The sequence below is a fragment of the Denticeps clupeoides genome, chromosome 3 (genome assembly GCF_900700375.1).
Source record: "Denticeps clupeoides chromosome 3, fDenClu1.1, whole genome shotgun sequence".
Classification (NCBI taxonomy): domain Eukaryota; kingdom Metazoa; phylum Chordata; class Actinopteri; order Clupeiformes; family Denticipitidae; genus Denticeps; species Denticeps clupeoides.
Window position 1 is genome coordinate 34788474 of NC_041709.1, and position 21318 is coordinate 34809791.

General features: G+C 41.8%; 1 protein-coding gene across 1 annotated transcript; it reads right to left on the bottom strand.

Annotated features, from left to right (window-relative positions):
• Nucleotides 1–1851: 1851 nt before the first annotated feature.
• LOC114785690 (zinc finger protein 883-like) lies at nucleotides 1852–19727 on the bottom strand. The gene is made up of 4 exons (XM_028972206.1): nucleotides 19671–19727; nucleotides 16465–17943; nucleotides 15718–15888; nucleotides 1852–5695 (listed from the first exon to the last, which is right to left on the bottom strand). The coding sequence occupies exons 2-4, from the start codon at nucleotides 17924–17926 to the stop codon at nucleotides 5307–5309; spliced, it is 2022 nt and encodes a 673-aa protein (XP_028828039.1). The 5' UTR covers nucleotides 17927–17943; nucleotides 19671–19727; the 3' UTR covers nucleotides 1852–5306.
• Between the last annotated feature and the right edge of the window lie 1591 nt (nucleotides 19728–21318).

The window sequence follows — 21318 nt, forward strand, 5'->3', positions numbered from 1 at the left end:
GAAGAAAAAGTCTCCACATTAAAAGTATGAATGATCCCAGACATCAGTCTGAATGAGCATTTAGCTGCTAACGTGAAACTACTTTAGCATAACTGTATCTGTTGCTGTTAAACCTGTTCACCAGCCCGCTGGACACAAACTACTTACATTTAAGCTTTTTAAAAACCAATAAAAAGTGTCAGAAGAACATTTTGAAGTCAAACCCGAGTCTGTGTGTAGAGCGAGTTTAAATCAGCCCGCTCCTCCCTCACCAGACCGCCGCTTTAATAATAAAATTACTTACCAATACCCAAAATCATAAAAACTCCAAAAAAGGATCATTTACGTCAGCAGGGTGACTCGCGCGTGCATTTTTACTTGGTTTTCCTGTAAACAGAAGCAGATTCGTCACTCGGCAGCAGATTCGTCAGGAACATAGATTACAAATATTATAACTATTATAAATAATCAATCTAACCAGTCTAACGCTCTTACAATTTCATGCATGTTCCAATCTTCCCCTCATATGGGGTCAGTTTGAAAATGTGGATGGCTGAGCCTTCGTTCCATTCAAGGTTTCTTCTTTTTTCAAGGACATTTTCCTTGTAAATGTTGACTTTGCCTGCTCACTAGGGGCTTTCAGCACTGTTTTATTGTGAAGCACTTTGCCAATACACATTGTAAAAAGCGCTGTAGAAATAAAAATGGTTTGAATTGATTGATGTCCTGCAGCTATCCTGCACAGTGGACTTCAAGTTGCAGAAACATTTTAGTCCCCAAAATACCAACTGCTTTTAACCCAGAGAACTTCATGAAATTAATAATAATAATGATGAATTTATTTTAAAATTTTACAAAAAAATCTCAAAGTGATTTTAGTGACAAGAAACAACTAATCCGAGAAACACTTTGGTCATATCAACGTTGAGCATAAGGAAGCAGGCCATCTAGTCTCTGATGTCTTTTATTCACATTTCCACACTTTTTTTCCGGCCACTGAGGTGCACCTTCCCCACACACTGCTCCCCAGGCGCCTGTCGTGGCTGCCCACTGCTCACCAAGGGTGATGGTTAAATACAGAGGACACATTTTGCTGTGCCACCGTGTGCTTTGCATCACAATGACAATAACTTCACCTTCTGTTTTGAGATGGGGTGAACTCATCCGTCTTGACAGAGATATAAATCTGGGTGTCAGCATGGAAATTTTATTCCATTACTCCGAGGGGCAGCATGTACAGTGTGAACAACAAAGGGACCATCACTGAACCCTGTGGAACTCTGTATTTAACTGTTTTTTTGCTAAGTACTCATTGCTTTATCCAACAAACTGATAGCGGTCCAATAAGTAGGATCTGAAACAGGAGATGGCTAATTCTCGTTCGATTTCTGTAAATTTTGAGTTTACAAAACTAAGAGCCCTGAGAAGGTCGAACTTGTCAGAAAAAGAACATACTTGGAAATTGTTAAGTGCTGGATAATTTTTTTTATTTTATTTTGTGAGTGTGTGTACACGTGCGTGTGTAAGTGTTAGATTCGTCTGAAATACTTTTTGAACAAGGTGGACCTTTAAAAACCTTTCCCATGCCCGAGAGGGTAGCAGGGGCGGCGGTGCTATGTATGCAAAAAAGTAACACACTTTTTTTTTTCATTTTTAAAATGTTTTATTTGTGTTTAAATGTTTTCAATTAGTCAAAAACAAACAGATAACAGCTGTTAACCATTATCCACCCTCAGCCCCACCCATCAAACAGCAAGGAGAGGAAAAAATACATTCAATACTAAATAAGTTTAAAATAAATAACATCATCAACAACAACATTTATTTCCTATATAGCCCCAAACACATACAGTGTGTCTCAATGGGCTTTGACAGGCCCTACAGTTGACACTGCCCCGCATGTAAATTAAAAAAATTAAAAATAAAAAATGGGGTGGGGAAGCAGTCTCCTCTAAGTGTTATAGCATTTTACTTTGTATATGCCTTAGAAAATTTGTTAAACTGGATGATTAAACATAATCAATACATGGTGACCATGTGAAGGAAAAAAATGTTTGGGTCTGGACTTTTCACATGTTGTTTGACCATCACCTTTAGCCAAGGCAGCTGACGCACAAGGCTGCAATGTTTTCCTAACATGACGTGTTATGCTGCGCAAAAGCTGATAACAAGAAAGAATCTGGCGCCTTTGTCCAAACCGGTCCGCGGCTGCTTTCCTGCCCTGCGTCATACAGAGCGGGATGAATATGCTTGTGAACTTACTAACGGGTGGGAGTTCTTCTTGCAAGTTCCCCCCGTGCGCACGTTAAATAAACTTGACTGGACCCAGTTGACCTTCTACTCTTTGCAAGTCCTCAGATGCTTTGCTGCTATAAAAGATTTCCACAACAACCCTATCTTCTTGAACTTTTCCTGACAATTACCTTGACCGCATCGCAGTTTTTCTAACTGCAACACGGAGAGCATTTCCTTCGTTTATTTCCTTGAATAAGTCTTCTGGCCATTAGTGAGGCGAAAGCTACCACCTTGGCTTGAGATAACGTAAGAATTATACATGGAGGGGGGAACCCCCCAAAAAAAAAGATGTATGGTGTAGGTTCAATCGTTCTATTACATAAAGATGTCAAGACTATGAAAATATTTTCCCAGAAATTGTACAATGGCTGGCAGTTCCAGAACATGTGGCCTAAAGTAGCTGGCCCTTGGTGACATCGTAGGCACTCCGAGCTGGTATTAGGAAAAATTTTTGCTAGCTTATCTGCTGAGTAGTGTCTAATACAGACCCTGGAGGTACGAATAGCTCCTAGGCACTGTTGCCAGTTCTCCCGGGTAACTACAATGTTAAGATCCTTTTTTCTCCCATGAGGGTGAACTTACAATCAGCAGTTACAGGGACATTTGGGAGGCTCTTAAAGCAATTCTTAGGGGACAAATAATTTCATATACAGCCCATTTGAGTATAATGCATTATCGCCAGCTAGTGGACCAGTCCAAAAAAAGTCTGGAAATTCCTCTTGTTGGCGCATGAGCGCAAACAACAGTCAGGACCCTTTCCCCCGACCCAAAGGCGCAGGGAAGCTACCCTCTCGTGCCCCGGGGTAAACCCCAACAAACAGACTGAGAGTCTTGGGGTTAACAGAAAGCCGACCCCAGCCCTCCGCCTCTCACCTGGAGCAACTCCAGCAAAGGAGAGTACTCAACGCGTTTTTGACATCTTTTATATATTTTTAACACTTTTGATATATTTATGCATACTGCTTCATCCAGGCCATGTAGGCTTTTATGTTAAAATACCATGCAATTACATTACACAAGCACAAAACCATCCAAGAAGGCAATTCAACAGAAAATGTCCAAATCAAATCAGAATCACGTATATTGGCCAGGGGAAGCAGTGTTGGACATCTCCTGAAGCCCACTCTAAAGTCTTGAGCATGTTCAGCTTCAGGTTGTGCTGACTGCACCACAGAACCCGCCGCTCAACGTCCTGTCTGTATGCAGATTTGTCACCTTCCTGAATGAGTCCAATGATGGTGTTTTCATCTACAAAATTCAGGAATTTTACACTAGAGTTCCTGGAGGTGCAGTGATTGAATAATTCAAAATCATTATAATATAATGTATGTTATTACACTAAGCATTATGAAGTGAGATGATTTGTAACTAATCATTGGCAAAGCAAGTTGGATGATCAGCATTACACCAACTTTAGAATAAAACAAAGCAATGTGGTTAGAAGACCATAAACATCCAAAAAAAATGTAGATCAGCAAATTAAATGTACTTTATAAAACAGTAAATGATCAAAATTAAAACTGTTTAGCGAAACAAGTATTAATCTTCACGGCTCACAAAGACATGGAAGTAACCTGAGAATACTGTCAACGAATGAGAATCTGAGAGAGGGATCTGACCAATCAAGTACGAGTGGGCGGGTCTGGCCGTGGGCCGGGCTGGCTGTCTAGCGAACTTCCAATGAGACATAGTTGCTCTGAGCTGCGCCTGTCAGGTCTAGTCTCAGGTCAGTGGGCGAATCTGAAATTCATTTATTTATTTAGGCGTGGCGCCTGAATGCTATCAGCCCTGGGTCTAACAGCACAAGTACAGAGATTTAATCCTGGTCAGAAGGTAGGAGGAGGTCATTTAGTACTTTGAGTAAAGCAGTTTCTGTACTGAATTTAGTCAAATCACCAAGATTTTAGATAACTAGTTATGGCTGGTAACAGAGTCCAATCAGAAGTGGACAACAAGGAATGAATTCCTCCATGCAGAGGTTCATCGACCCACAGGCACAGAGACCTTTAAAAAGACCTGTTAATCTCTGAATCATTGATTAAGTGGAGGATTCCATTAAATTCATATTTGTGTAAAGGTACACATCCCAATACGGTTGGCGGTATAATGTATTTATTTTTAGTACCCCCCAAGTTAAATTCAGTGTCTGAATTTTGACCTTTGTGCACTGTCACACCACCAATATGAAAAAAAGCCGTGAAGCAGTTCTGAATCCAAGATGACAGGTTGTCTATAGCAGTGATAAGTTTGATTAATTTAAGGGAAAAAAAAAGTCATCAAATGTAATTACTTGACATAATTACACTTTAAATAGTGTACCTTGAAACCAATTGAATTAGTAATCTTCCCATCACTGATGTTAACTATAATTAAATAAATCACTTTATACTGTTGACAAATAAAAACGATATTAAATATGGCTTACAAAATAAACCTGTACAAAACTGTCTCATCGTTTTAATTAATTTTCCACTCAGATGTGTATTCTTGAGTTCATAAGTGAACAATAATATCATAAAAAATGTTTCTGTCTATACTACTAGGTACTATATAATAACAATACTATACTGAGTGGGTTAAATATTTTTGGCATTAATGGAAACAAAAAGAGTCTACAATACAATTTTCATTGACTAAACCTAGACTGAAGTATTAAATGATAACTCTGATTATAATAAAATTACATGCTCAGACTTTTAATCGACTGAAACTTGAGTATGGCATATGAAATGAGTATGGACATTAGCAACACTAATAAAAACTAAAATGACATCTTGACTCAAAGACAGGCCACCAAAAACAACTATAATGCTCACTTTCCCCTGCTGACCAAAAGCATAGCTAATGTTTTTTGGGGGTTAGTATGTTACAGTAACTAGTTACAGCAGTTGAACGGATATTTCTATTGGTAGTTTTGTGAGCATTTTGGCACATTTTAGATGATTTGGGGTATTGTGTATTACAGGAACAGGACTTATGTGACAAATTGCCTGAAGTGCCATGAGGGGAGGGTCCTATGGGGGATCACATTATCAAGTCCTGCTTCTCATAATCACTGTTTCACCATAATTCATAGGTGTGATGATATCTGATTTCTTCAGTTTAACTATTGCTGTACACTTGTAGAGCTTTTCATCAGTGTGCTCACTTTGATAATGTTTGAATTGACCTAATGTTGTAAAGCATTTAGAGCAAAAAGTGCACTTGTAGAGCGTCTCTCCCTTATGTGTCCTCTTGTGTGTTTCATCCGAAAAACTCTTCCCACGCCCTTCACACTGATAGTGCTTCTCTCCAGAGTATTTTCTCTGTCGTGTTTCAAGGTTCTTTACTTTTCTTAAACCATTGTCACACATGTTGAAATGGTGCATTTCATCTTCACTTTCCTTTTTACATCCTTCATCAGTGAATGGGTTTCCATATTCTGTAAACATAAAACACAATATGAAGCGATCAAGACATGTTCGAACCTCGCTCATTTAGTAAAGTCAGTTTTCATTATTTAAAATATGTGTTGTAGCTGGTGTTTCTGCCAATGCATAGACAATTCTTACTGCAAATTAACATTTTACAAGTTGAATTTGATATTTTATGAGACAAAAATGATCAGGTGACATGAAACTCCATTGGAGATATTTTGTGTAATACAAAGCACTTTGGGTGAGTTAACTAGTGTCAGATTTAATATATTACAGATCAAAATTGTGTCAATTGCACCAACGGTTCAAGGTAACTATTGCTTGACCTGATAACTGCATTGTGTTTCTGAAACTGGTTGTTTTTTGTCATTGTTATACACAGGAAGCACAGCACAAAATGCACACAATGAAACGAGTCCTTTCAGGGTTGTTAGAAAATGTCAATGCAATATTTTACATGGCAATATTGTATCAAAACTTTATGAATATATATTTTATATTGCACCAGGGAGAGGGGGGTCTTGGTCAGTACATTTATTGCTGCATGTAATGTGTTTTATACAGCGGTGTTACTCACATTTAATGTCTCAGATAATCAAAAACTAATAATTAGTCACAGAACATAAGTAAATACCAAATGTGTTATTTTAAGTGAAGGGTTTAATTATCAAGGAAAAAATATATCCAAACCTACATGGCCCTATGTGACAAGTCGATTGGGCTACCCTTATTGTTTCCTATAACTTGCAATGAGTCTTTCACAGCACTGTGGACGAATTTAATAACCTAAAAGTGGTTCATCACTGAGGTCTCGGTTAATTTAAGTGTTCTTGACTCCACATTAAGCCCTGTCTCAATTTTGCCAGAAAAAAACAGAAAACCAGACTTTTGGGAAATTAACAAATCACATAGGGCCATGTATTAATTTTTCTTCCATAATAATAGAATCCTTCACTTAACTGCATTTTGCGTTTTAGTTGTGTTGTCATGGACTTATATTTAAACTTGTTTGATTATCTAAAATATCTAAATGAAAAAATAAGACAGGGGCAAACACTTTTCGAATCCCGATCCGCCAAGGTGCCACCGAGGTGCCACTGAGCAAAGCACCGTCCCCACACACTGCTCCCCGGGCGCCTGTCATGGCTGCCCACTGCTCACTCAGGGTGATGGGTTAAATGCAGAGGACAAATTTCTCTGTGTGCACCATGTACTGTGCTGCTGTGTATCACATGTGACAATCACTTCACTTTACTTTACACATATGTGTAGCGTCTGCGTAGGATCACAGATGGTTGATCTTCAAAGAACCTTTTAACCTTTGACATTTACATACCAATTACAACCCTGGACCCTCACTCTGATCGTCCCGTCTTCCCCCACTGTCACAAATGTAGCGTCTGCGTAGGATCATAGATGGTTGATCTTCAAAGAACCTTTTAACCTTTGACATTTACATACAAATTACAACCTGGACCCTCAGCCTGATTGTCCCGTCTGCCCCCACTGTCACCAAGACGATGCGAAGCAGACGGGGTCTGCAAACTGCTCATCGGGGCTCCAAGCTTCAAAGCATTCCAAAGACCTCCTGCCTGGCCCCACCTTCGCAATACACACTCACGCACACACTTAAAACATATTGTCTGTATCTTGTGCTAGGAATATGTGATTATAAGTGGATCCCGTATATGCACGCGTTGTGTGTACGTTCCCTTGTATGAATTATACTAGTTACAACTTTCTATTGTGCATTAGGTAAACTTTAATTACCTATAATTAAGTGTATAAGTGTATCTCTACTTTCCTACCTCCTAAAGGTCCCTTTCTTGGTGTCAGAAGGAACTTCTCTTTACTACTGGAACAGTGATGCATACCATGTGATCACAAAATACATCATACAATTTCTATAAGGTAGAAATTGTAACTGCAACAAACTACAGTCTCTCTCTGGACCAGCCCTAAAAATTCTGGTCAGTTGTAAACCCAGACAAAGGGAACTTCTCCCGCCAAAATGTCACACTTGTGATTGGCTATTCAGGCCACATGATGGGCGTGCCAGAAAGCATTCAAAAGGGAGCGTCACACAGGCACGAATGCTCAGAACTTCCCTTCTCCCTCCCGAGACACCTCTTTCAACACTTTGTTACTCTTTGGCAAAATTTACCTTCAAGAAGAACTTCCAGCGCCAGACCTAAGGATCGAGGATCGTGACCCTACCGCATCAGGACTCCCTTACATGAAACAAGGACCAATGCAAGTAACTATTTAGATGCACGTGTAAACCCCTTTTTAAGGTGAACTTAAGAATTCTCTGACGATTCTCATTAGGCTGTGGTTAATTGATGTGTAATACTGCCATTCTCTTTTCATCACTTTCCTTTACCCTGTATGTATATGTTTGTCTAATTGTTGTATGTTACCTATAGCCGTGTTTATTAAATTCCTTAAATTCACAATCGTTTGTTTTTGTGTGCTGCTCACATCTGGAGTCACTGAACGTTGACCTTTTAAGCTACATGCTAAAGTTACTGCTAGTGGGAAAGCTACCTTTCCTGACAAGAGGGGGAATAATCATTCCCAGAATTGATAAATAATTATATTATCTGCTCCGTGGACGGACAGATCAAGTAATTGTAACATTAATTCTGCTACAGTTTATCCCAAAATCTAATCTAAATGTTTATTGTTAATTATAACCAGTTATAATTAATTCTAGATATTTCCTCTTGAGCTAATTCGTTACATTTAATGGTGGAGAATGCGGGCACGTTCAAACTTATTTTGTGAGCAAACTCTTTTTGTGTTTTTATGCAAGCTTAAAGTGAGGCAAGACTCACTCTCGTGATTGGTTGGTTCAAGACCACCTCCATATGTGTATTTCAACAGCCATTGTCTGTTAAAGTACACAGCCATTAGTTCATAATATTAAAATTGTGCTGTAAAGACGAAGAAATCTCTTTGCTGTACATTTTAATATTATCAGATCGCCTGTTGGAACGAAGAAATCTTCCTTCATCGCGATAAAGATTGATTTGAGCGACGTTCCTCTTGTCATCTTTTTATAGGCCTTATTCGTAAATGAGAGCCCTAAATGCATATGTGTAGAAACAGCTAAGGAACCCTGTTTTTAATTGTTAGTGTGTAAGAGGCGGCGAAGAAATCCTGCCCACACATTGCTGTGCAACTAACTGCATTTGTGTAAAAACGGCGAAGAAATCCCGTTTTTAATTTTTAGTGTGTAACAGGCAGCGAAGAAATCCTGCCACACACCCCTTTTGGTGCAGCTAAATTGCATTTGTTTTAAAGCAGCGAAGAATTCCTGTTTTTAATTGTTAATGTGTGAAAGGCAGCGAAGAAATCCTGCCACACCCTGTCTAACACTCCTAAATTCCAACTCCACCCCCTCTGTTCTAACCCTTGGGGCTCACCCACGCCACCTTGTGGCCGGTCTCAGTAGGTGGGTTTTCTTGGTTGGTTGGCCTAAGCCTGCCAGTTTATCTGAAAGGCTTAGTCTGACTTTTTGCCTCTTAACTTGATTCTTGTTATTACTGAGTCAAGCCTCTCTCCCTCCTGTTTGGATTTATTTAAATTTTAGTCTAAACAGTGTTTGAATTTAAATTTAGAATCGATTTCTATGTTCTACACCTGTGTGTTTACTTATAGGTAGTGCTCCTACCAATCCTATACCTCTCCTCTGTGTTTGGCGTATTTGTTTGTTTGTCTTCACCTGGTTTCTGTTTGTTTACCAAACCTTTGAGAATCATCAGGGAAGGCTGAGTAATACATTGACAACCCAAGCTGCCAAAGTCTTAAGACTGTCACGCGGTCAAATCTAAGTACTATAGGCGCAGTCATTAACACTGGTAGGACTTGCATTGGTTTTGTTTTGTGCTGTCCCTCCCTCTCGCTCCCTTTCTCTCCCTCTCTCGCCTGACCAGCAAGCCAACATGTCTCGATCATCCAGCCCTGAGGCCCACTGGGATCGTCTAGAAGTCTGGCTGAACGCCCTGACTAGCAATCTTCTTCCTGAACCCACCGGGGACCTGCAGAACCTGAGCCAAGAGCAGATTGACGACAACCTGAGCATCTTGATGGCCCGCGATCCGACGCAGGACTACAGCCACAAGGAGCTGGCCAAGATCACCGCGTCACTGGCTCACAACCTCCTCGGCCAGGCAAAGCTGAGTGAAGCAACAATCCACCACCAGGAACGACAGACTGCAGCACTAAAGCTTCAGGATGAGAGATCACAGAGGAATCTGACGCTCGTTCGAAGACAACTGGAGCAACTGGAGACTCAGGACAGGACAGCACACAAACAGCACCCAGAGCTACAGGAGGAATTGGAGAGACTCCAGAACGCCTTGACTGATCTCCGCGCGGACACAGCACACCGGGAAGAGCAGGAAAAGGACGCCAGAGAAGAGCTGAGGGAAGAACTCAACGAGGCTAAGACCCTCCTAATGAGAGCAGAGACTGAACTTAAAGAAAGAGAAGCCAGGGCAAGGGCCTGTGAGGGCCACCTGCAAACTGCCCGGGCCGAGGTCAGTACTCTGTCCCAACAAAGAGATTATCTGAAAGATGAACTTGACACAGTTCGCAGAGAGCTCAAACACTCATATAGCCTGCAAGGTGACCCTGAAAGAGAGATGCACCCCACAGAGTTTCCCCTAACCAGCAGCAAAAGGGAGGAGAGCCCAGTGCACAGGACATCACCTGCCAGCATCCCAAACCCCCCGCCAGCAGCAAGGGGGTGGGAACCCTCTCAAAGACTACATTCCAGTCATGGTGTGTCAACCAAGGAACTGGATAAGCTGGCGAGGAACATTCCCATTTTCACTCCTAACCCTGCAGGAGGCCATGATGTCCACTCATACCTCGATGATGTGGACTTCCACTTGCAAACTGTTGCTAACGTTACCACACGCGACAGGCTTTATCTGCTCAGAATCACTGCTAGCCGTGAGGTGCGCAGTTTCCTGGACCGACAGCCAGAGAGCGTCAAAATGGATCATCAGCAACTGCAGCAAGCGCTAATCAGGGAGTTCTCTGACCCAGAGTCAGAGCATGGACTGATCACTGCCATGGACCTTAAACAGGGCAGACAGGAAACCACGCAAGCCTACTACAACAGACTCCGACAGGCCTACTTCGGAGCACGCAACGAGCCAGGAATGGAGGACGATTTCAATTTCAGATCCCTGTTCCTCCGGAACCTGCACCCCACAGTAAGTCACTATCTGGGGGTTCTGGCATGCCCACGGACGATGTCCACCCAACAGCTGAGAGACTTGGCCCACAAGGCCTTCGCCAAACAAAGAGCTGTTTCGGAAAAGACAGCGAAAACCCACACCATCTATCCTGTCTCCACTCAGAGTGCAGAACTCACTCTAGAGGGCGCCGAGCAAAGCCACCATGACAACAGATGGTCACGAACCTTTCCAGCCAACAGGGGGCAGCGTGGACATGACGGGGCCCGACGCAAACACCAAACTGGTCATTCCGGAAGATCCTGGGACAGGTCACAACCACCCTCCAACCCAAGGGATGAAGCCACATGGGAAGGAAAGAGACGACCCAGAAGGAGCCAATTTTCAGCAACACAAGCGTCAAGATCAGATTGGCAGCAGCCGAACCCTTCTCAACACTCTCTGGATCAGTCCAGATTTAAATCACCAGCAGGACCAAACTGGGAAGCCACATCTGAAGCAGCAGAGATTATGAGAGTTTTGAAGGAACTCCTCCAGGAAAGGCACCACAGGGGGGACAAAAAGGATGAGTCAGATCAGGCATGACTAAGCGTGCAGTCTGACCCTATCACCCAATCAAAGTCCCCTCAACATAATCCTCCCAACCAACTCAAACATAATCCTCTGCTGACCACAGAACGAGAGGCCCCACCACCAGGTGATGACATCACGCGACCACCGCAGATGATTACAGAACCACCAGAGCCAGCCAATTTCCAGCATCACGCCTCAAGCCAGGACCTTGATGTACCTGGGAGTGCTGTCTTGGTGATCTGCCTTCCGGAAGAGTCACGTGAGACGGGTCCTGACTGCTTGCCGATCACCACGCAAGCCCCAATGCCAAGACTGTTGGGGAACCTAATTGAAAGGGGGGTGGCCAAGAAACTCTACCTGACCACCACTTTGGAGAGTGAGTTTAAGCTAGAGGCCCTGGTGGACACAGGAGCAGACCTGACTCTGATGTCAGCCCAGCTTTTCGACAGACTTCAGATTGCTGCCAAGAGACAGAATCGAACTCTCGAATATAAGAACTGTGTGCTGAACGTACAATCATACAGCCAAAATGATGTACAACTAGAACAACTAGCTCCCATTCACCTAACCATCGGCCCTATGACTTTAGTACACCCTGTGTACATCTCTCCATTTGACACATACCCTCTCCTTATTGGAAAAGACCTGCTAGACCGCTTTGAGCCCCTATTGGACTTCAAACATCTAAAAATTTGGGCTCAAGTGCGAGAACCTCTGCCTCCTCAGTCACCAAGATCACGCCAGACAGACCGCCAGGTCACAAAGGCCACAGAAGGTCTCGCCAACAACTGCGGGAACACACCGACCCAAGAGCAAGGTTCAAGGTCATCACTATGCACTTTCCAGCTAGCTACAGCAGGTGCACTACACGGCGAGTTATGGTATCCACCTGCCCACCCACCCACCCTTAATGTGGCTGCCATAACCCGCAGCAAACAGACTCAGCCCACTTCAATGACCACCTCACAGCCGCTTACGCTGGCTCCTCAAATCACCACCATGGACATTGCTGACATGCAGGCCTCTGACCCAGCTATACACACTATCCCTCACCACCTCTCTGACCCCTCCAACCGCCCTATCACAGCTGCACAAATGGCCAATACGCCAACCCTCAAAGCACTACTCAACGTGAAACCTATGCTGTGTGTGATGCACAATATTCTTGGGTACTGCCCTGATGACATCACTGCGCCAAGGCTTGTGGTGCCACAGTGCCTAAGGGGGGTCATGCTAATATATGCTCACGACACACCAAGCGCGAGACACCACGGCACAAGTACCACGTATGAGACACTAGAACAAGCGGCATACCGGCCCAGCATGCAGCAAGATTTGGCAGAGTATGTGAAAGAATTCTTTCCTTGTTACCAATTCCAACCAACAAAAACAAACCACAGAGCCTCACTGCAGCGCAGAGGAGTCACATCTCCTTGGTCAGACCTCCAAAGTGACTGGGTTGGACCCCTGCCTAGGTCAACTAGAGGCTACAAGTATTTCCTCACAGTCGTATTCCAGTTCACAAAGTTCGGGCTGCCACTGAGAGTCAACTCAGACAAGGGCACCAACTTCACAGCTGAGATTATACAGCAAACCTGGAAACTTCTGGGAATACAAGTACACCTGCTATACCAGCCAGGAGACACCAACTACACCACTCACCAGTACCTTGAGGAACCGCACCGGCATTTGAGAACCGCATTTGCTTTTGCCCAACAACGACTCCAAAAGAGTGCAGACGGCCAGAAAGCATATTACAACCGGAAGGAATCACACCAAGAACTGGACGTGGGTGACAAGATCAAGCAAAGCCGTGGACAGAAAGAACCAGCGTTTAAATGGTTCCATCGTAACCAGATCAAGAGACATGTGGCTTCTGGCAGGGAAAGACAAAGGGGGGTGCTTCTGTGGCTGTCCTTGCTATGCCTCCAGCTAACCAGAGGACAACCACAACCTGAGATCACATCCCCAGGTCCAGCATCCGGCATTGCACTGAGGGACCAACATGGACTTCTCATCACCAACGACCGTAACCCTCAAGTATACCTGCCGTTGTACCACCTTCCAAGCGACGAGTACCAGTCTGCGGTGGAACTTCCATCTTTCTTCAAGGATCACAGCCTCACCCTGGAGCCCGAACTGGAACAGAGCATTGAGGAAGGGGGGTCTCAGATAATTGATATCACCCCAATCGACACAGCCCTCCAAGCATTGTCTAGGCAACCTGTCCAGACCAACTTTCCTGTTGCCCGATCCTGGACTGCGGCCGACACAGCTCTTTGCCTCGCCACAGCGATCAGTTGCACCCTAACTCTCGGCCTTGCCTCCGTCCTGTTTAACAGAGTAAATTTGGTGCAAAGGTCCATGAACCGGTGCACGGCTGCATTTCCCCGGACCTTTCAAGAAAAACCGCCGTAGGAGAGTACCCCAGGCGGAGGCAGTGCTGAACTTGACCAAGGGGAACACCCGGATGGAAGACCCAAAGGCTTGCTGATCCACCTGCTATCTGACTTACAGGATCCATCTGTCATCCCACCTTCATGATCCAATGTGTCTGATAAGGTTTCTAGTTGAACACTTTTCAGCCACAAGGGGGGATTTGTAGCGTCTGCGTAGGATCACAGATGGTTGATCTTCAAAGAACCTTTTAACCTTTGACATTTACATACCAATTACAACCCTGGACCCTCACTCTGATCGTCCCGTCTTCCCCCACTGTCACAAATGTAGCGTCTGCGTAGGATCATAGATGGTTGATCTTCAAAGAACCTTTTAACCTTTGACATTTACATACAAATTACAACCTGGACCCTCAGCCTGATTGTCCCGTCTGCCCCCACTGTCACCAAGACGATGCGAAGCAGACGGGGTCTGCAAACTGCTCATCGGGGCTCCAAGCTTCAAAGCATTCCAAAGACCTCCTGCCTGGCCCCACCTTCGCAATACACACTCACGCACACACTTAAAACATATTGTCTGTATCTTGTGCTAGGAATATGTGATTATAAGTGGATCCCGTATATGCACGCGTTGTGTGTACGTTCCCTTGTATGAATTATACTAGTTACAACTTTCTATTGTGCATTAGGTAAACTTTAATTACCTATAATTAAGTGTATAAGTGTATCTCTACTTTCCTACCTCCTAAAGGTCCCTTTCTTGGTGTCAGAAGGAACTTCTCTTTACTACTGGAACAGTGATGCATACCATGTGATCACAAAATACATCATACAATTTCTATAAGGTAGAAATTGTAACTGCAACAAACTACAGTCTCTCTCTGGACCAGCCCTAAAAATTCTGGTCAGTTGTAAACCCAGACAAAGGGAACTTCTCCCGCCAAAATGTCACACTTGTGATTGGCTATTCAGGCCACATGATGGGCGTGCCAGAAAGCATTCAAAAGGGAGCGTCACACAGGCACGAATGCTCAGAACTTCCCTTCTCCCTCCCGAGACACCTCTTTCAACACTTTGTTACTCTTTGGCAAAATTTACCTTCAAGAAGAACTTCCAGCGCCAGACCTAAGGATCGAGGATCGTGACCCTACCGCATCAGGACTCCCTTACATGAAACAAGGACCAATGCAAGTAACTATTTAGATGCACGTGTAAACCCCTTTTTAAGGTGAACTTAAGAATTCTCTGACGATTCTCATTAGGCTGTGGTTAATTGATGTGTAATACTGCCATTCTCTTTTCATCACTTTCCTTTACCCTGTATGTATATGTTTGTCTAATTGTTGTATGTTACCTATAGCCGTGTTTATTAAATTCCTTAAATTCACAATCGTTTGTTTTTGTGTGCTGCTCACATCTGGAGTCACTGAACGTTGACCTTTTAAGCTACATGCTAAAGTTACTGCTAGTGGGAAAGCTACCTTTCCTGACAAGAGGGGGAATAATCATTCCCAGAATTGATAAATAATTATATTATCTGCTCCGTGGACGGACAGATCAAGTAATTGTAACATTAATTCTGCTACAGTTTATCCCAAAATCTAATCTAAATGTTTATTGTTAATTATAACCAGTTATAATTAATTCTAGATATTTCCTCTTGAGCTAATTCGTTACATATGCAACCAAATTAGTTGCACTGCTATGTCATTCTGATAGATATGCTGTTAGGTCAGAGCAAAGGCAGAAAGAGACTCCACGGTCACCTACTATATATGGTCAATACTAAAATTCCTCCTAATGTCCAAGTCACTATAAACTCCTCCATTTTAGTACTTCACTCACCTGAATAGTCTTTATCCTCCATCTCTTCCTTCACAACAATTCTTGTTGGTTCCAAGGTTTGAGGAGATGTGATGGCCTCTGATGATATTTCGGGTTTAATTTCTATGTTGTACTGGTCTACATTCCTCAGAGCAGTAGATAACAGAGACAGACTGGGATCCATCAGGGGACCTTGGAATGAAGCAGAAGGTTATTTCAACAAATAATTATTTGACCCATTATCATTCAAGAATTCTTTCAACCCAGATGAGACTGCTGCTGGAGCTGCTCTGTACAGGGGTAGCGTAGAATCATACCCATCCACAGGACCTTGGTGGTTTCAACAGGGTCCTGCTAACTTTAAAGCCAAAAAGTTAACTGGTATAACAACTGGCATCGGAATGAATTTCGGTATCTGCAGTAATGTATTAGGCTTGATTCAGAAAAAAAAATATTGAGCTTAACTAACTAAACCTAGACTGGGTTACATGGGTTCATTTTTACAACTCACATTCACTGTTTTATTTTGCTATTCTAGAACTATTCATTTGCTTATTTTGTGCCGTGACAATGTAAATTTCCCACGTGGGACTAATAAAAAATCATCTTATCTTATGAGGCCTGTATATAGATTTGTGAAAATAATAAAATGTATAAAACACCAAGTTACAACACCACAGTCTAAAAACAAAGTGTTTGTGGGTAGGAAATACATAATTACACAAAATTTTACCATTATTTGAAATGCTCAAGTGTTATTTCACTCACCTAAAGACTCTAGTGTTTCACCACAATTTAACGATGTGATGATTTCTGATTTCTTTGAGTCAACTCTCTCTGTAGACATGTAGGCCTTTTCGCCAGTATGTCTCCTCTGGTGTTTTCTAAGGCTTGATATTACTGTAAAACTTTTCCCACATTGTACACACTGGTAGGGCTTCTCTCCAGTATGTGTCCTCTGGTGCATTTTTAGGTCTGATGATTGTATAAACCTCTTCTCACACTGTACACACGTGTAGGGCTTCTCTCCAGTATGTATCTTCTGGTGTTTTCTAAGGTTGGATTTCTGGGTAAAACACTTCCCACACTGGACACACTTGTAGGGATTTTCTTCGGTGTGCATCAGCTGGTGGATTTTAAGGTCTGACGCTTGTGGGAAACTGCTGCCACATTGTACGCACTGGTAAGGCTTTTCTCCAGTATGTATCCTCTGGTGGTTTCTAAAGTTGGATTTCTTTGTAAAACCTTTCCCACACTGGACACACTGGTAGGGTTTTACTCCAGTATGAATGCTCTGGTGGTGTCTAAGGTTGACTTTTTCTCTAAAGCTCTTCCCACACTGTCCACACTGGTAAGGTTTTTCTCCAGTATGTGTCCTATGGTGCATTTTAAGGTCTGATGCTTGTGTAAAACACTTCCCACATTGTACACATAGGTAGGGCTTTTCTCCAGTATGAATCCTGTGGTGTTTTATAAGGTTGGATTTTTGTATAAAATTCTTCCCACACTGTAGACACTGGAAAGGCTTCTCTCCAGTATGTGTCCTATGGTGCATTTTAAGGTCTGATGTTTGAGTAAAACCTTTGCCACATTGTACACACTGGTAGGGCTTTTCTCCAGTATGAATCCTGTGGTGTTTTATAAGGTTGGAATTTTTTGTAAAACTCTTCCCACACTGTAGACACTGGTAGGGCTTTAGTCCGGTATGTATCCTCTGGTGCTTCCTAAGGTTCGATTTTTCTGTAAAACTCTTCCCACATTGTACGCACTGGTAGGGCTTTTCTCCAGTATGTATCCTCTGGTGCCGTTTAAGGCCCGATGTTTCTGTAAAACTCTTCCCACACTCTACACACAGGTAGGGCTTTAGTCCAGAATGTGTCCTTTGATGTGATTTAAGATCTGATGCTTGTGTAAAACTCTTCCCACATTGTACACACTGGTAAGGCTTCTCTCTAGTATGTATCCTCTGGTGTATTTTTAGATTTAATACTCGTGTAAAACTCTTCCCACATTGTACGCACTGGTAAGGCTTTTCTCTAGTATGTTTCCTCTGGTGTCTTTTAAGGCTTGACGTTTCTGTAAAACTCTTCCCACACTCTACACACTGGTAAGGATCCTCTTTAGAATGCATTCTCTTCTGTATGTTCAGGTCATTCACTCTTTTAAAACTGTAGACACATTTGTTGAGCTGATGCTTCTCTTCTTTTTTGTTATTGCATCTTTCATCCATGGATTTGTTTCCATTTTCTGTAAATATGAAAAACATTTAAAGCTGTCAAAGTAAAATTGACTTTTTTGACACCCTCACCATATACACAATACAATTTTATTATGACATTTATGTATTAGATATTTTATGTGAGTCACATTCTGGTGGAATTTGGAAGGATTTATTTTGTTATAGACAGTTTTGCCTTTGTATTAACATTATTTAATAATGAATTAATAATAAAAATAGTCAAAACTTTTTTTCAAATATAAACAGTAATACTGAGTGTAAAAAATCCGACCATGAACAGTATTCTTTACAGAAGTTATGACAAAGCCATACAAGCAGTTTGAAAACTTATCATGTGATGCACAGGAAACTAGTCTCACTAGCATTCAGGCAAAACTATTGCACCAAGTATTTCAATGTATAATTTGTGTCAAAGCTGTGCACTGTGCATAAAATAATGTTTATGCAATAACATGCAAAATGGTGTGATGCACAGGACGTGATGCTTGGGACCACAATGTCACTGGTCTAAAAGCTACACAAGAGCTGTTAAGTTTAATGGCCATATGATGGCCAGTACTAAGAATAAGAATATTCAATATAACGTATATAAACTGAAATTTGAATGTCTGGGTTAGATAATAATTTGCTTTGATTTGCTTCAGTTTTTAAATACTATTAAATGAAATGTTCCACATTATCGGAGTACCCATCTTAAATATTAGGAGAAGTAAAAGTGCAAATAAAACTGAAATATTTTTAGCATTTAGGTTTCATTTTCCACATATAAGATGATAAAATAAAATCTATTTATGAAATGTTCCGCATCAATTCTTTGTCCGCTTGTTATAGTTCTGCATCTTCGCTTGCGCGTCAGAGAATGAGCTTGGAAGCCCATCCACGTCTGGCTGTGGCATTGATGCAAGCCAAGAGGCTGAATGCGACATCTATACCTCATTTCCACTACGCCGGTGCCGGTTTTGGTGCTTAACCGGTGCTGAACTGGGAACTAGTCTGCATTTACACTAGACAGTAGCTCGGCGAGATTATATGTCACAGGTCAATTTTATGTTACTGGGTGGTAGTTAACTAGTGGGTAACACACTCGTCCCTGAGCAAGACACTTAACCCTGAGTGTCTCCAGGGGGACTGTCCCTGTAACTACTGATTGTAAGTCGCTCTGGATAAGGACGTCTGATAAATGCTGTAAATGTAAATGTAGGTCACGCCCACTTAACAGAAATCCATTATCACCGAATCCATACTCCGTAAAATTGGCACAGGAACCAGGGCAGTGGGAAAAAGGTACTACTCGACAATCATATTAATTTACATTTACAGCATTTACCAGATGCCCCATATCCAGATTGACTTACAATCAGTTATTTGTGTTAAATCGTGATTGTGAAATTCCATTAACCCTTCTTCAAATGGAAATTCTCGACTACATCCTGCCCAAATTTCACATGATTTTGATAAACTGTATCAGATCATGATATGGGAAACTAAAAGCTCACATTTTCTGCAAAAGTGTGAGTAGGAATTGTGTTGATGGAGAAGTACAGAGAAGGTTAGAAGGAGCTGCACTGTCTTCGTGGATTTCGCCCATCTCACTGTCAGACAGCAGTCTGTCTTAATAAAAAGCAGATGCAAGTACATTCACTTTATGAAAATCCCTTCCATTTTTGCACTACGCTCTTCAAAGCTCAGGCCCTAATTACACTGGGTTATAAGACCCTCAATCCAGTCCACTCACCTGAATATTGTTCATCATCTGACTCTTCCTTCACAATAATTCCTGTTGGTTCCAGTGTTTTACTGCAGTTCAGAGATGTGATGGTATCTGCTGATATTTCTGGTTTAACATGTGTGCTGCTCTGGTCTACACTCCTCAGATCAGCAGGTAACAGAGACAGACTGGGATCCATCTTGGGACCTTGGAATGAAGCAGAAGGTTCTTTCAACAATCATCTTATCACCAATAATCATTCTAGAATTATTACATAATTACACACAGACACCTTTATAAATGATTCCCAGGAGATTCCTCAGTTGTAGCTAATAAACACAACCAACTCCAGCTTCTCTCTCTAAAAAGGCTTGTAGCTCATGTGAGCTGCTGCAGTCTTTTACAGACAATCACAGCAGAGTGTTTTCTTATTTAAATGTGATTGGTGATGTTGGAAATGTGTTGGATAAAGAACAGTGAAGAAAAAGTCTCCACATTAAAAGTGTGAATGATCCCAGACATCAGTCTGAATGAGCATTTAGCTGCTAACGTGAAACTACTTTAGCATAACTGTATCTGTTGCTGTTAAACCTGTTCACCAGCCCGCTGGACACAAACTACTTACATTTAAGCTTTTTAAAAAAACAATAAAAAATTTCAGAAGAACATTTTGAAGTCTGACCCGAGTCTGTGTGTAGAGCGAGTTTAAATCAGCCCGCTCCTCCCTCACCAGACCGCCGCTTTAAACAGTCCAAATAACACGCGTTTCTACATTTTATTATATTTTATGTGGAATAAAATTACTTACCAATACCCCAAATAACCACGTCAACAACGTCACATGCGCGTGCTGTTGTCTGTGTTTTGTCTGCAGATGTAAACAGAAGCAGATTCGTCACACGGCAGCAGATTCGTCAATTTCAGAAAGAGACTCCAAGTGAGACAAGATAGTATTTTAGTCACATTTTGTTAAGACTATTTCATATAGTTCATATAGCTGTCAGTTGGCCATTTATTGTTGATTCGGTGAGAAAGAGTCCATTTTAAAGATGTTTTATAAAAACTATTTATATGAAATACATGAAATTGCAGATATTTCCATAAAGTGAAAGTAAAGTGATACACAGCAGCACAGCACACGGTGACACGGTGAAACGTGTCCTCTGTATTTAACCATCACCCTTGGTGAGCAGTGGGCACCATGACAGGCGCCCGGGGAGCAGTGTGTGGGGACGGTGCTTTGCTCAGTAGAATTAATCTGATTAATTATTATCTTATTATTATTGTTTTATTAATCAACTCGAATATAAGAAATACAATACAAAACATTGAAAAAAAAATATAAGAGATAATTAAATCATGGTTGTCTGGGTGTAGAGGGGTTAACGCAGTGTTGTTAACGCAGATGCCACTACAACTTAATAAATGTTATAACCATCTACTCATTTTGGATCACCTGCATAATTTGACCTTTAATAATAATAGTAATAATAATAATAATACATTTAATTTATAGTCACCTTTCTGACACACAAGGACATTGAACAGAAATATAATAAAATTAGGTTATAAGCATAATAAAACAAGATTAAGAAAATTAAGGAGGAGTTCAGTAATTACAGGCTCCTCCTACTAAAAAGAAAACACAAACAAGATACATAGAACACAGGCAGCA